Source organism: Nomascus leucogenys, chromosome 8, assembly GCF_006542625.1.
Source record: "Nomascus leucogenys isolate Asia chromosome 8, Asia_NLE_v1, whole genome shotgun sequence".
Classification (NCBI taxonomy): domain Eukaryota; kingdom Metazoa; phylum Chordata; class Mammalia; order Primates; family Hylobatidae; genus Nomascus; species Nomascus leucogenys.
This window is the reverse complement of record NC_044388.1, coordinates 4,972,119-4,985,994: the sequence shown is the minus strand read 5'-3', so window position 1 is coordinate 4,985,994 and position 13,876 is coordinate 4,972,119. Positions and strand designations below refer to the sequence as shown.

At 38.2% G+C, this 13,876-nt stretch overlaps 1 protein-coding gene across 3 annotated transcripts in view; it reads right to left on the bottom strand.

Annotated features, from left to right (window-relative positions):
* Positions 1-13,876, bottom strand: part of PLOD2 (procollagen-lysine,2-oxoglutarate 5-dioxygenase 2) — a 92,665-nt gene that overhangs the window by 38,080 nt on the left and 40,709 nt on the right. For all 3 annotated transcript variants that reach the window (XM_012508568.2, XM_003265353.3, XM_030816695.1), the window contains 2 exons: positions 6,056-6,219; positions 2,301-2,413 (listed from right to left, as the gene is read on the bottom strand). In XM_012508568.2, coding sequence (XP_012364022.1) covers positions 2,301-2,413; positions 6,056-6,219 — 277 coding nt within the window. The remainder of the gene's footprint in view (positions 1-2,300; positions 2,414-6,055; positions 6,220-13,876) is intronic.

The following is a 13,876-nucleotide window of genomic DNA, read 5'->3' as shown; positions in this document are numbered from 1 at the left end:
TCAGCAAAGTCTCAAGATACAAAATCAATGTACAAAAATCACAAGCATTCTTGTACACCAATCACAGACAGAGAGCCAAATCATGAGTGAACTCCCATTCACAATTGCTTCAAAGAGAATAAAATACCTAGGAATCCAACTTACAAGGGACGTGAAGGACCTCTTCAAGGAGAACTACAAACCACTGCTCAATGAAATAAAAGAGGATACAAACAAATGGAAGAACATTCCATGCTCATGGGTTGGAAGAATCAATATTGTGAAAATGGCCATACTGCCCAAGGTAATTTATAGATTCAATGCCATCCCCATCAAGCTACCAATGACTTTCTTCACAGAATTGGAAAAAACTACTTTAAAGTTCATACGGAACCAAAAAAGAGCCCGCATCACCAAGTCAATCCTAAGCCAAAAGAACAAAGCTGGAGGCATCACGCTACCTGATTTCAAACTATACTACAAGGCTACAGTAACCAAAACAGCATGGTACTGGTACCAAAACAGAGACATAGATCAATGGAACAGAACAGAGCCCTCAGAAATAACGCCACATATCTATAACTATCTGATCTTTGACAAACCTGACAAAAACAAGCAATGGGATAAGGATTCCCTATTTAATAAATGGTGCTGGGAAAACTGGCTAGTCATATGGAGAAAGCTGAAACTGGATCCCTTCCTTACACCTTATACAAAAATTAATTCAAGATGGATTAAAGACTTACATGTTAAACCTAAAACCATAAAAACCCTAGAAGAAAACCTAGGCAATACCATTCAGGACATAGGCATGGGCAAGGACTTCATCGCTAAAACACGAAAAGCAATGGCAACAAAAGCCAAAATTGACAAATGGGATCTAATTAAACTAAAGAGCTTCTGCACAGCAAAAGAAACTACCATCAGAGTGAACAGGCAACCTACAAAATGGCAGAAAATTTTCGCAACCTACTCATCTGACAAAGGGCTAATATCCAGAATCTACAATGAATTCAAACATATTTACAAGAAAAAAACAAACAACCCCATCAAAAAGTGGGCAAAGGATATGAACAGACACTCCTCAAAAGAAGACATTTATGCAGCCAAAAAACACATGAAAAAATGCTCATCATCACTGGCCATCAGAGAAATGCAAATCAAAACCACAATGAGATACCATCTCACACCAGTTAGAATGGCCATCATTAAAAAGTCAGGAAACAACAGGTGCTGGAGAGGATGTAGAGAAACAGGAACACTTTTACACTGTTGGTGGGACTGTAAACTAGTTCAACCATTGTGGAAGTCAGTGTGGCGATTCCTCAGGGATCTAGAACTAGAAATACCATTTGACCCAGCCATCCCATTACTGGGTATATACCCAAAGGACTATAAATCATGCTGCTATAAAGACACATGCACACGTATGTTTACTGCGGCACTATTCACAATAGCAAAGAGTTGGAACCAACCCAAATGTCCAACAACGATAGACTGGATTAAGAAAATGTGGCACATATACACCATGGAATACTATGCAGCCATAAGAAATGATGAGTTCATGTCCTTTGTAGGGACATGGATGAAACTGGAAACCATCATTCTCAGTAAACTATTGCAAGGACAAAAAACCAAACACCGCATGTTCTCACTCATAGGTGGGAATTGAACAATGAGAACTCATGGACACAGGTAGGGGAACATCACACTCCGCGGACTGTTGTGGGGTGGGGGAAGGGGGGTGGGACAGCATTAGGAGATATACCTAATGCTAAATGACGAGTTAATGGGTGCAGCACACCAACATGGCACATGGATACATATGTAACAAACCTTCACATTGTGCACATGTACCCTAAAATTTAAAGTATAATAATAACTTTAAAAAAATGTAACATATTCTGTTATTTTAAGGCAGCCTAAGTGAGTATGCAGTGGAGGTAGGGCCATGACAATGGTGTGAGGGCTGCCATTTCATTTTATTATCAAGTCATTTCAATATGTGTTTCAATACATACAGCACTGCATTACATAGTTCTTCTTTCCTTCTGCCTGATCCAACCAAGTTTCGCAAGTTTGCCAACTTGGCCACAAAAGAGAAGCCATAAAGACACACTAAGCTAGTGCTGACATCCAGCCAGGTGACATAAACCAATCTCACCTATTAAAAATATGTTATCAACAAGAACATTTTGAAATTCAGTTTACCAGTTGCCATACTATCATAAAACCTTTGTTTCTGACCACTCCACATTAACACAATATAACACACAAAACAACCAAATCAATAAAACGAAAAAATTGCAGCTGTTACACACCCTTTTCAGTGAATCAATGTAAATTTTAGTGTAAAAGAGCTGATCATCATCATTATCCTGGAGATTCCATTGTTGAACTATACGGTTGACATATGGAGCATAGCCAATAAATCCTGCAACACAGCAGAGAGAAAGTAGATAATTTAGGATTCAAAGACCAAAACTGGTGTCATGTTAATTTCACTGACCAGTTGAACTGAGTTGTGAAGTCATGAAGCCTAATTCTTAGGTTGGAATTTCACAGCTCACCATGAAAGAAATATGAATTACTGAGTGCCCCTTGTTTTATATATAAACTCCAATAGAGTGTTTGCTACCAACTGCAAAACAGAAAATAACCGAACTCTTTTTAAATAAATGTGTCTCCAAAATTAATTGACAAAAGAGGGAGAACTAATGTTTTCCAAGGCTCCTAAGGGAAACAGATTTACTAGGAAAAGAATAGACTGAGACAAGAATTTTTTCTCTGACCTTCTAAAAAGCTCTTCTTGGATTCTCTGCGGAGAACTCACTCTTTCTTACAGAATAAAATCTCTACTACAGTGGTTTTACTGTCAGTGCCAGAGATGCTAATGCAATCAAAGGAATGCTGGATTTGTCACTAACTGCAAACATCCCAAAGAAATTTTGTATCTAAGACATTTTGGAAATGTTTCCATTACTTTGGCCAGTCATTATTGTGCCTGCTAAACCATTTTCTGGCTAGGTTTTTTGTGTCATAGTCTGGAAAAAGGAAGTCTAAAATTGGATTGTTCTCCTTGGCCTTAGAGCATAAGCATTAAGACCGCCAATAACATTTGTCTATTAAAGACACAAACAGAATCATTTTTCCTGTCTGAATCTTCCTCTGAATTATGGAAATGCAGCCAAGCTGCTATGTTTCATTGACATTCAATACTTTTAAAAAGGAACCAATGTTACTCCCGTGAGTTGAAGAAAAATCTATTTTTTAACCAGCAAAATTAAAATTCTCTTAAAAGAATTAAAAAAATAGGTCCAGGGAAATTACTGTTACTGGAGAAAAAAGACAAAATGAAAACATGACCAAAACCAATCAATGGTTGCTCATTTTTTGGTTCTTGCCATATAAATTTTTTTTTTTTTTTTTGGAGACAGAGTCTCGCTCTGTCGCCCAGGCTGGAGTGTAAAGGCACAATCTTGGCTCACTGCAACCTCTGCCTCCCGAGTTCCCCTCCGCCTTCCGCCTCCTGCCTCAACCTCTCAAGTAGTTGGGATTACAGGCACCCACCACCATGCCCGGCTAATTTTTGTATTTTTAGTAGAGATGGGGTTTCGTCATGTTGGTCAGACTGGTCTCGAACTCCTGACCTCAGGTGATCTGCCTGCCTCAGCCTCCCAAAGTGCTGAAATTACAGGCGTGAGCCACCGTGCCCGGCATCAAATAAAAAAATTCTGGGGAGAAGATAATACATTTTTTAAATCCCATGACCAATCTTCTATGATGAAAAATGTACCACACAGAGACACTCAACATTTTCCAATGGTTTATATTACTGTTCTTCAAAAATTGTTTCCTTATTTTACAGACCCCAAATGTCCTCAATAAATGAAAAAAATACATCTATTTTCACATTACATATTTTATGTGATTTATATTTTTCTATTAAAAACTTTTTTTGTTGTTGTTTTTGGAGATGGGGCTCTCACTCTGCCACCCAGGCTAGAGTGCAGGCTAGAGTGCAATGGTGAGCCACTCATGGCTCACTGCAGCCTCGACCTCCTGGGCTCAAACAATCTCCTCACCTCAGTCTCCGAAGTAGCTAGGACCACAGCCATGTGCCACCATGTCCAGATAATTTAAAAAAAAAAATTTTTTTTAGTAGAGATGGGATTTCCCTACGTTACACAGGCTGGCCTGAACTCCTGGGCTCAAGTCATCTTCCTGTCTAGGCCTCCCAAAGTGCTGAGATTACAGGTTTGAGACACCGTGCCTGGCCAAAAACTATTTTTAAAAACTAAATAGTATGCCCACAAACAACTCATGTCCCTTAAATAACTGTAAATATGTGATCCATGAAATTATTCAAATTTTTATTAAACATTTATATTTTCTGCCATTCTCTAATTATTCTGACTACAGAAAGCATAAGGATGATGCTTTGATGTCCTTTTATGATTACTTTCCCACTTATAAACACCTTTTCCTTAATTAAACTGACTTACAACTGCACTTGCTTGCTAATTTCTTGCTGTTTCCAAAGCACTGTGAGTCTGTCTGAAACCTAACCACCTAAGTACATACATCACTATCTGAAATAAATTTACATGAGATTTCACTATGCAAGTCGTCTTCAGAAAAATTTCAACAAGTATAAAATAAAACATGTCTCAGAGTCCCATAGCTACATATTTCCTTTAAAAAATTGGTTTTAAACAATGGAGGACTTAGAATAAGTTGCAAGATTAGCCATATGTTACTGAGGTCTTGACAGTATGGAGGCCATGATGTGGAAGCAGCACCCATCCATGAGCCGAATGCTCAAGCAGAGAAGTGAAGGTGGGTAGCCGTATTAGAGAAAGGCTTTGACGGTTCACGAACTGGAAATCCAACAGAGAAAGACTGCTAAGGCAAGAAGCACAGAGTAACTAATATAATAAACCTTGGGTTCTCACTTGAATATGGAAGTTAAATCCAAAGGTACTAGATAGATTTGGAGAAAAGAAAATGGTCAAGAGATCCCAGAAAGCATTATCTGTAGAAATATCGAGACGAAGAGGAAAAGAGATTTCAAGCCAGGCAGTGCAAATTGGAATTTAAGGTTTCAAAAGTACAAAATCTATATGAGCTATCAAAGTTCCAAGGTACAACTGTGGGAATAGGTTGATAAAATAAAGTGCAAGTGCAAAGAGCTGAAATTGAGCCATTACCAAGAAACTAAATCACTTCCTAGTGGCTAAGCAAAGCCTAGAACCCAGATATGCTGCTACCTGAAGCAGCACTTATTTTAACTAGCCTGGATAGTACTGGCTATATACACGTAGATCATCCCCAAAATCCATTTTTCCAGTGTGGTTTGCAATTTGTACCCAATTTGTTTCTCTAACATGTCCTTCATCCTATTTGGTTATGTCTTTTGTCCCTATGTTTACATTAATCTCAAACTAGTAAAAATAAATCTGTAGCCATCATAATGTCCAAAGTCAAATTTTATTTAATTTTCTAAAGGCTGGACTGAGGAATGTGGTAATTCATTCCTTTAATCCACGGTAGCACAGCTAATGCAATATTTTAAGTACACCCAGACACTCAATGTTAGATATTTTTCACTACTGGGTTCAAGACAAATCATTTATTTAATCCCATAATGTTTAAAATCAGATAATATTAAGTAATACCTGTTCTTAAAAGCTACTTGATTGTGGACTGAGAATAATTTCTTTTCAATTAAGGAAGCTTACTAAACTTATTATCCTAGAGCAAGAAAATTCTCAATGTGTCATAATTAAAGGAACTGGATCCATACTTTTCTTCCTTTAACAACGGAATATCTCTAGAAGTCACTTAAATTTGAAAAACATGAGTTTCCTCACTTATAATGTGGAAATTATAACATTTATATTACCTAGTGTTTTTAGGAACACCAACTCACATAATACACGGGAAAATGTTTTGTCAATATACTAAGATAAGGGTTACTTAAAACTTCGTATCTAAAGTTACTACATCTACAAAAGTGGTTGTTTCATTAGTCTTTATAATTTGCATTAAACTTTTCTTCCAGTATCTAACTCACCTCCTGAATTCAGATAGCGTTTCCCAATGTGCACAACAGGATACTTGTCTGCTAGTCTTTTATCTGGCCACAGAATTCCATCTGCTGCAAAGACCACTTTGTGGTTTGCCTTTTGGAATTTTTTTAGAACTTCTTCTGGACCACCAGCAAATATGACATCAAAGCTGTTCAACGAGGAAAAAATGTGTTTAAAATACACTTGTCAGAATCTAGGCACATAAATCATGAAGAGTTCTCTAACAAAAGTCAGAATCTAGAATACAGTGCAAGATTAATACCTGTGCCAACTATTTACACAGAACACCAAACAAAATTTCTCTCAAATTATATGAATTGTATTGAATTATTAGTTTACATTACATTAGCAAATGAAGTCCAAATAAAAGTCAGCTTTTCTAGTGTTAGCCTTAATTTTTTTTCAATAATCACTTATTCCCAAATTGAAATTCTAAAACAGTATTGAAATGTTAGAAATGCAGTTACTTGTTGTATAACTTAATGATATAAAGTCATTTACAGAAGTTGCCATAACTGCCTAATATTTCAAGTAAATTTGTACCAGTCCATTACAGTTTCTGAAGAATTATTTTTGACAAAATGTGTTTAACTGCTAAATGTCATCAATGTATGTTTAATATTTGAATGACTGTTTAGCATGGAATCTTAAAATAAGTGCATTCAGACAACTGCAGGTTTTTAAAGCTCAATACACTTGGGGGAAAATTTTTGTAAAAACTGACACTATAATTTAATATCTATAATTTCACTGATTTTTCTGATGACTTTCTTCCTCATGGTTGATTCACAGAATCACAATGACTTAACAAAATGTGAAGTATAAAAGCCACTATCTAAAATTTTTCTACTCTGCAATAAGTTCTTTATTCATTACAATCACAAATTATTTTACATTTTTATTTTATTTTATTTTGCACACAAAACAATAAACATTTTCTAAAAGTACATACGAACAAAAAGATGCATATCAAACATATTAGGAAGGTTGCACATGGGAAGACGGGGAATAGAAATGAGGGGTGGGAATTAAAGAAAATAAATGAGAGAGGGACTTTGTATGGATCAATGATAATAACTCAATCCTCCATTTGACAAAGAAGAAGGAGAAGGAAGAGGAAGAAAAAGAAAGTGGGATACAGGATCAGAAAGGGAGGAAAATAGAAAAAATTAGAGTATGACTCCAGGGTAGACCTGCTTTGTTGTCGCTTGGTTCGTTGGTTGGTTTGACAGTTGTATTTCTCATATGTTTTGCCATGTTGGCCAGGCTGGTCTCGAGCTCCTAGCCTAAAGTGATCAACCCGCCTCAGCCTCCACATCCAGCCCCCACATTGCTTCTGGCTCTGTGGTAGACCTCCCAGACGGGGCCGCTGGGCAGAGGCACTCCTCACTTCCCAGACTGGGGTGGCCGGGCAGAGGCGCTCCCCACATCCCAGACGGGGCGGCCAGGCAGAGGCGCTCCCCACATCCCAGACGGGGGCGGCCAGGCAGAGGCGCTCCCCACATCCCAGACGGGGCGGCCGGGCAGAGGCGCCCCTCACATCCCAGAAGGGGCGGCCGGGCAGAGGCGCTCCTCACATCCCAGAAGGGGCGGCCGGGCAGAGGAGCTCCTCATAACCCCAGACGATGGGCAGCCGGGCAGAGACGCTTCCCACCTCCCAGATGGGGCGGCGGCCAGGCAGAGGCTGCAATCCCAGCACCCTGGGAGGCCAAGGCAGGCGGCTGGGAGGCGGAGGCTACAGCGAGCCAAGACCACGCCACCGCACTCCAGCCCGGGCAACACCGAGCACCGAATGAGCGAGCCTCCGTCTGCAGTCCCAGCAGCGAGCCGAGGTTACTCCAGCCTGGGCCACAGAGGGAAGGAAGGAAGGAAGGGAGGGAGGGAGGGAGGGAGGGAGGGAGGGGGGCAGGCGGGCGGCAGGCAGGCAATTTTACAATTTTTTACATCAGTGCATCTTAAGACCAAACATTTCCAATGATGATAAATTAATGACTTACCATCCCAGATAGCTAACAGCATAATTGTAAAGCCACTCATAGCATACAATTTGAAGTCTGCCAAGTGGGTTTCTAATCCCACCTTTGCCACTTGATATGAGAATAACCTTAGGACAAGTTACTTAACCTCTTTACACTTAAGTGTAAAGTATAAAATGGAGGGAAAAGTAGTATCTATATCCTCAAGTTATAATTTAAAAAAATTAAAAATAACTCCTGGCACACTGTAAACACTGAACAAAGTTAAAGATTAACATGAAAGGGACTAGAGTGAAGGGAGAGATAGAGGAAAACTCACTTCAAAGTTTTTACAAATCTGTAGGTTAAAATAATTTTATTTTTAGCCAAATACTTGTACTTTTGAAACTGAACTTTAAGTTACAATAAAATTTTTCTGACTGAAACCTCAAACTTTGCCCTGTTTATTTAAAAAAAAACTGATTAATCTGACATTACAAAACATAACACTGTACTTTTTCTGCTAAGTACAACTGATTTCCTCAACCCGATTTAATGGTAGTATTTTCCTCAAGACTATAAGTTGTTGGTAATTTTTTTTTTAATAATGAAGACTGGGAAATAAGGCCAGTTTTATGGGTAATTGGGCCATGAGAAGTGAGGCAAATAAACCGAAGTCTCTGAAACAGAGACTACCATGCAAGTGATAAACAGACCCTTTGTGCATTGCCTGGAGATGGGGAAAAACAGCTTGTGATGTCAGAGCATCTTATGATTGGAGACTCCGACTAAACTGAGTCTGAAATTTTGCAGGTAGCAGCATGCATACAGTGTGGCAATTCCTCAAGGATCTAGAATCAGAAATGCCATTTGACCCAGCAATCCCATTGCTGGAAATATACCCAAACAATTACAAATCATTCTTCTATAAAGTTACATGCACACATATGTTTATTGCAGCATTATTTATAATAGCAAAGACTTGGAACCAACCCAAATGCCCATCAATGATAAACTGGAAAAAGAAAGTGTGACACATATACAACATGGAATACTATTCAGCCATAAAAAGAATGAGTTCATGTCCTTTGCAGGGACATGGATGAAGGTGGAATACCGTAATCCTCAGCAAACTAACACAGAAACAGAAAACCAAACACCACATGTTCTCACTCATAAATGGGAGTTGAACAATGAGAATACATGGACACAGAGAGGGGAACATCACATAGTGGAGTTTGTCAGTGGGCGGGGGGCAAGGAGAGGGAGAGCATTAGGACAAATACCTAATTCATGCGGGGCTTAAAACCTAGATGAGGCCGGGCACAGTGGCTCACGCCTGCAATCCCAGCACTTTGGGAGGCCAAGGCAGGCAGATCATGAAGTCAAGAGATCAAGACCATCCTGGCCAACATAGTGAAAACCCATCTCTACTAAAAGTACAAAAATTAGCTGGGCGTGGTGATGTGCACCTGTAATCCCAGCTACTTGGGAGGCTAAGGCAGGAGAATTGCTTGAACCCGGGAGGTGGAGGTTGCAGTGAGCTGAGATCGTGTCACTGCACTCTAGCCTGGAGACAGAGTGAGACTTGGTCTCAAAAAAAAAAAAAAAAAAAAAAAAAAAAAAAAAAAAACCTTAGATGATGGGGTAATAGGTGCAGCAAACCACCATGGCACATGTATACCTATGTAACAAACCTGCACGTTCTGCACATATATCCCAGAACTTAAAGTAAAATAAAAATAAAATTTAAAAAAGTTATAAATGCACTTTTGGAATGTGAATGAATATTTTTTGTCTTTGAAACCCTAATGATGGATACAGATTATATAAATAGTATAGCTCAAACTATTAATAAATGTCAGTTGTTTGAAATGGAGTTATGGCAACTTTTATAATTTAGCGTTTTATAAGCCTGGATTATCTTTATAACAAAACACAATTATTTTAAGGCAAAAAGTCAAGACAAAAGTTATCACATAATTGCCTTTGAAGAAAAATCTCACATTGCTGAAACCTTTCCTATCTCATTCTAGTAGCACTGCTATTTCTGTGTTTAAATACTTTAGAAAAGTTATTTGAACTTATTTAAAACTTCTCAAAGGGCAAGGAAAGTTTCCTACTTAAAATTATTTTGGCTGCAAAAAGTCAAATTGCCAAATTTTAAAAAACGCACACGGGTGTTGTGGGAAGTCAGGGACCTCAAACAGAGGCAGTAGCTGAAGCCATGGCAGAAGAACATAAATTGTGAAGATTTCATGGACATTTATTAGTTCCCCAAATTAATACTTTTATAATTTCTTATGCCTGTCTTTACTGCAATCTCTGAACATAAATTGTGAAGATTTCCTGGACATTTATCACTTCCCTAATCAATACTCTTGTGATTTCCTATGCCTGTCTTTACTTTAATCTCTTAATCCCATCATCTTCATAAGCTGAGGATGTATGTAGCCTTAGGACCCTGTGATGATTGCATTAACTGCAATCATCTAGTCTCTAGAATGCCCGCTCTAGGAAAGTCTGTCTTACACGGTTGCAGATAAGGGATGAAGTAAGCCCCGGTCTCCTGTAGCACTCCCAGGCCTATTAGGAGGAGGAAATTCCTGCCTAGTAAATTTTAGTCAGACCAGTTGTCTGCTCTCAAACCGTGTCTCCTAATAAGACGTTATCAATGACAATGTGTGCCCGAAATTTCATTAGCAATTTTAATTTCACCCCGGTCCTGTGATCTCTCTTTGCCCCCATTTGCCTTGTGATATTTTATTGCCTTATGAAGCATGTGATCTCTGTGACCCACGCCCTATTCATACACTCCCTCCCCTTTGAAAATCACTAATAAAAACTTGCTGGTTTTGCGGCCTGGGGGGCATCACAGAACCTGCCAACATGTGATGTCTCCCCCAGACACCCAGCTTTAAAATTTCTCTTTTGTACTCTTTCCCTTTATTTCTCAGACCAGCCAACACTTAGGGAAACAGGAAAGAACCTACGTTGAAATATTGGGAGTGGTTCCCCCGATACACAGGTCATAAAAATATTCTCACAGAAATTGAGTCCATCTACATATGAAGAAAATAAAATTTTCCACATATAACTGTGGTAAGTATGCCTGGGTCCTGCAATAACTGTAAGATTCTACTTGATGTGGTCATACTGAGTCCCCTGCCAGACATGTCAGTGTTCTATCTCAATAGATGATTGAGATTTTCCTAAGTGTTTTTCCTTTTTGTCCTTCTGTGTTCCCTACTTCTGTGACGCCATCAACCACATAGTCACCTAGGTTGAAAATCTTTCATTCAGCCTTCACTCCTCTCTTTCCATGGCGTATGTCATGGAATCTTTTCCCTAATCCTATTGATTCTGTCTACTTAATTTATTTTGCATTCAAATCCTCTCCACTCCCACTAGAAGGCACAAGGATAGATTAATTTTAAAACCCTAGAGACCTCCACATTACCCATCTCTTCCCCACTCATCATTAAGACTGTCTGACAAACTATTTTGAAAATGATTCTGTGCCAGTTCCCAGACTGTATCAATGGTTCTCAACTATGGCCTAAAGCAGGAGTCAGTAAATATCTACTCTCTGGCCTTTTACAGAAAATATTTTAGGTCTTGATGACCATATTGTCTGTCACAGTGATTGAACTCTGTCGCTGTGTTGCAAAAGCCACATAGACAATATGTAAACAAATGAGCACAGCTGCCTTTCAATAAAACTTTTTACAAAAACAGGCAGTGGTACAAGCCACAGAATCCATCATCTTGAGTGTCAACAAGAAGCAAAAGCTCCTATATAGCCAAAAAAGAAAGCAACAGAAGGGTTCCCTAACCTTGTCATTTAGCCCCAATCCTTTATCATTATTGGCATAAACTTCAGCAAAAAATTATAATCACCCAAACTATTAGCAGCACAGAAGTAGCTTCACACTTGATAATTCTTTCATCATATCTTCACCTGAAACATGTCTATATTTCCAGAGGTAATTAACATCACAAACCAATACTATGGATCCACTCCTAACCACTCACCCTCAAAACACACAGACACAGACACACACACACACACAGTTAAAAACACCCACTTACCCAGTTGACCTTGCACAACAGATTATGATAAAATCACAATGAAATGACTAAAATTATTTTATAAATTTTGGAGGGAGGGAAAGGGAGTTAGCTGGCATAAAATGAATACTATTTTAACAGCTAAATATTGAACCATCCTGGCATTCCTGGGATAAATCCCACTTGATCATGGGGTAATTTTGTTGTGCTGCTGGAAAGAAAATAAGTATATCAACGGGATACCTATACTTTCATGTTTACTGCAACACTACTTATAATAGCAAATATATGGAAAAAATCTAAGTATGTATCAACAGATGAATGGATAAAGGAAATATGGAGTACATACATAATGGAATATTATTCACCCATAAAAAAGAAGGAAATCTTGTTATTTACAACAACAAAATGGTTAGAACTAGAGGTTATTAGGTTAATGATATAAGCCATGCACAAAAAGACAGTATCAGATGGTCTCACTCATATACGGGTATCTTCAATTTTCCTTTTGTTCTGAGAATAACCTAAACCCTTGCCAAATATTTATTTTTATCTAAATTAAATATAATAAATCTTACCCTACAGATTATAAAGAGCCAGTTTCTAATTTTAAATGTGCATCCAAAAGTAAGTTTAGAATACATATTCCATGGGAGGAATGCGACGAAATTGTTTCTAAATTAATTCAGGCTTTTTAGTAAGTCTAAATGGCATATGGGATAATTATGGGGTATTGGAAATGTTCTAAAATTGAATAATGGGGATGACTGCACGACTCTGTAAATTTAATTAAATTCATTGAATTTTACACTTACAAATGTTTATGGCATGTTATATAAATTATACCATAACAAAGTCGTGTTTCTTAAAAGGCTCATCTAAACCACTAAGTACATAAATCTGTGTATATTTTCATATGATAGTGACCTATGCTTCCATAAAACAGTTGAATTGTCCTTAAAAATACCACATAAAAAATAAGAATGTGTTTGCTTTATTAAAATGAATATATCCTGAATTCTGGCCCTTTACCAGAGCTAACCTTAATTAAGAGTTTAGGAATTGTGTTACAGAATGGGCTTCATATTTCAAACCATTTACAAACAGTTTAATTCATTCTCCCAGGCCCTAGATTACAATTTTCAACTAGATTCATCACTCTGTATATACTTTTTAAAAAGGGTGTTGTTTTTAAAAAATAAGAGGGGTAAAAACAATTTCTTATGTGGCTTCCACTGCTCATTCCTCTTTACCCTCCTGGTTACTTTCTCATGACCCCGAGGTTTTCTCCACAGGATAGTCATGGTAGGTAATGATGGAGAAAATGTTAATGACTCCTCTTAGACAATGACTTGGCTGAGTGGGCACCCACGTTTTCAGTTAGCTGGCTGTTCTCACAGGAGTTGTCAGAAATTTTATCTGTTTGTTTCCGTGATACTAACAGTGCCTGGAAGACACTGTGTCTTCCATCAAAATTTTATTATCTTTTCTGTCAAGCTGGGTCCTAAAGTATCATCTAAATCAACAAACTCAACCTCAAGCAGGCTTTAGGTATCTCACAGTGTCCTTCTTCTCATGAAAAAAAAATAGGTCCCTCACTATACCAGTTGTCCACAAGGATAAATGTTAGATAGCGGGCCAGAGGTGGGGGATGGTGATGCGAGAGTGATGGTAGAGAAAAGTTCTTCCTAACACCCAAAAGGAAGCTTGGGGATGTAAAATCATTTCTGACTCATATGTAGTAACTCTTACAAGGAGAATCTGCCTCAGAGCCAAAGT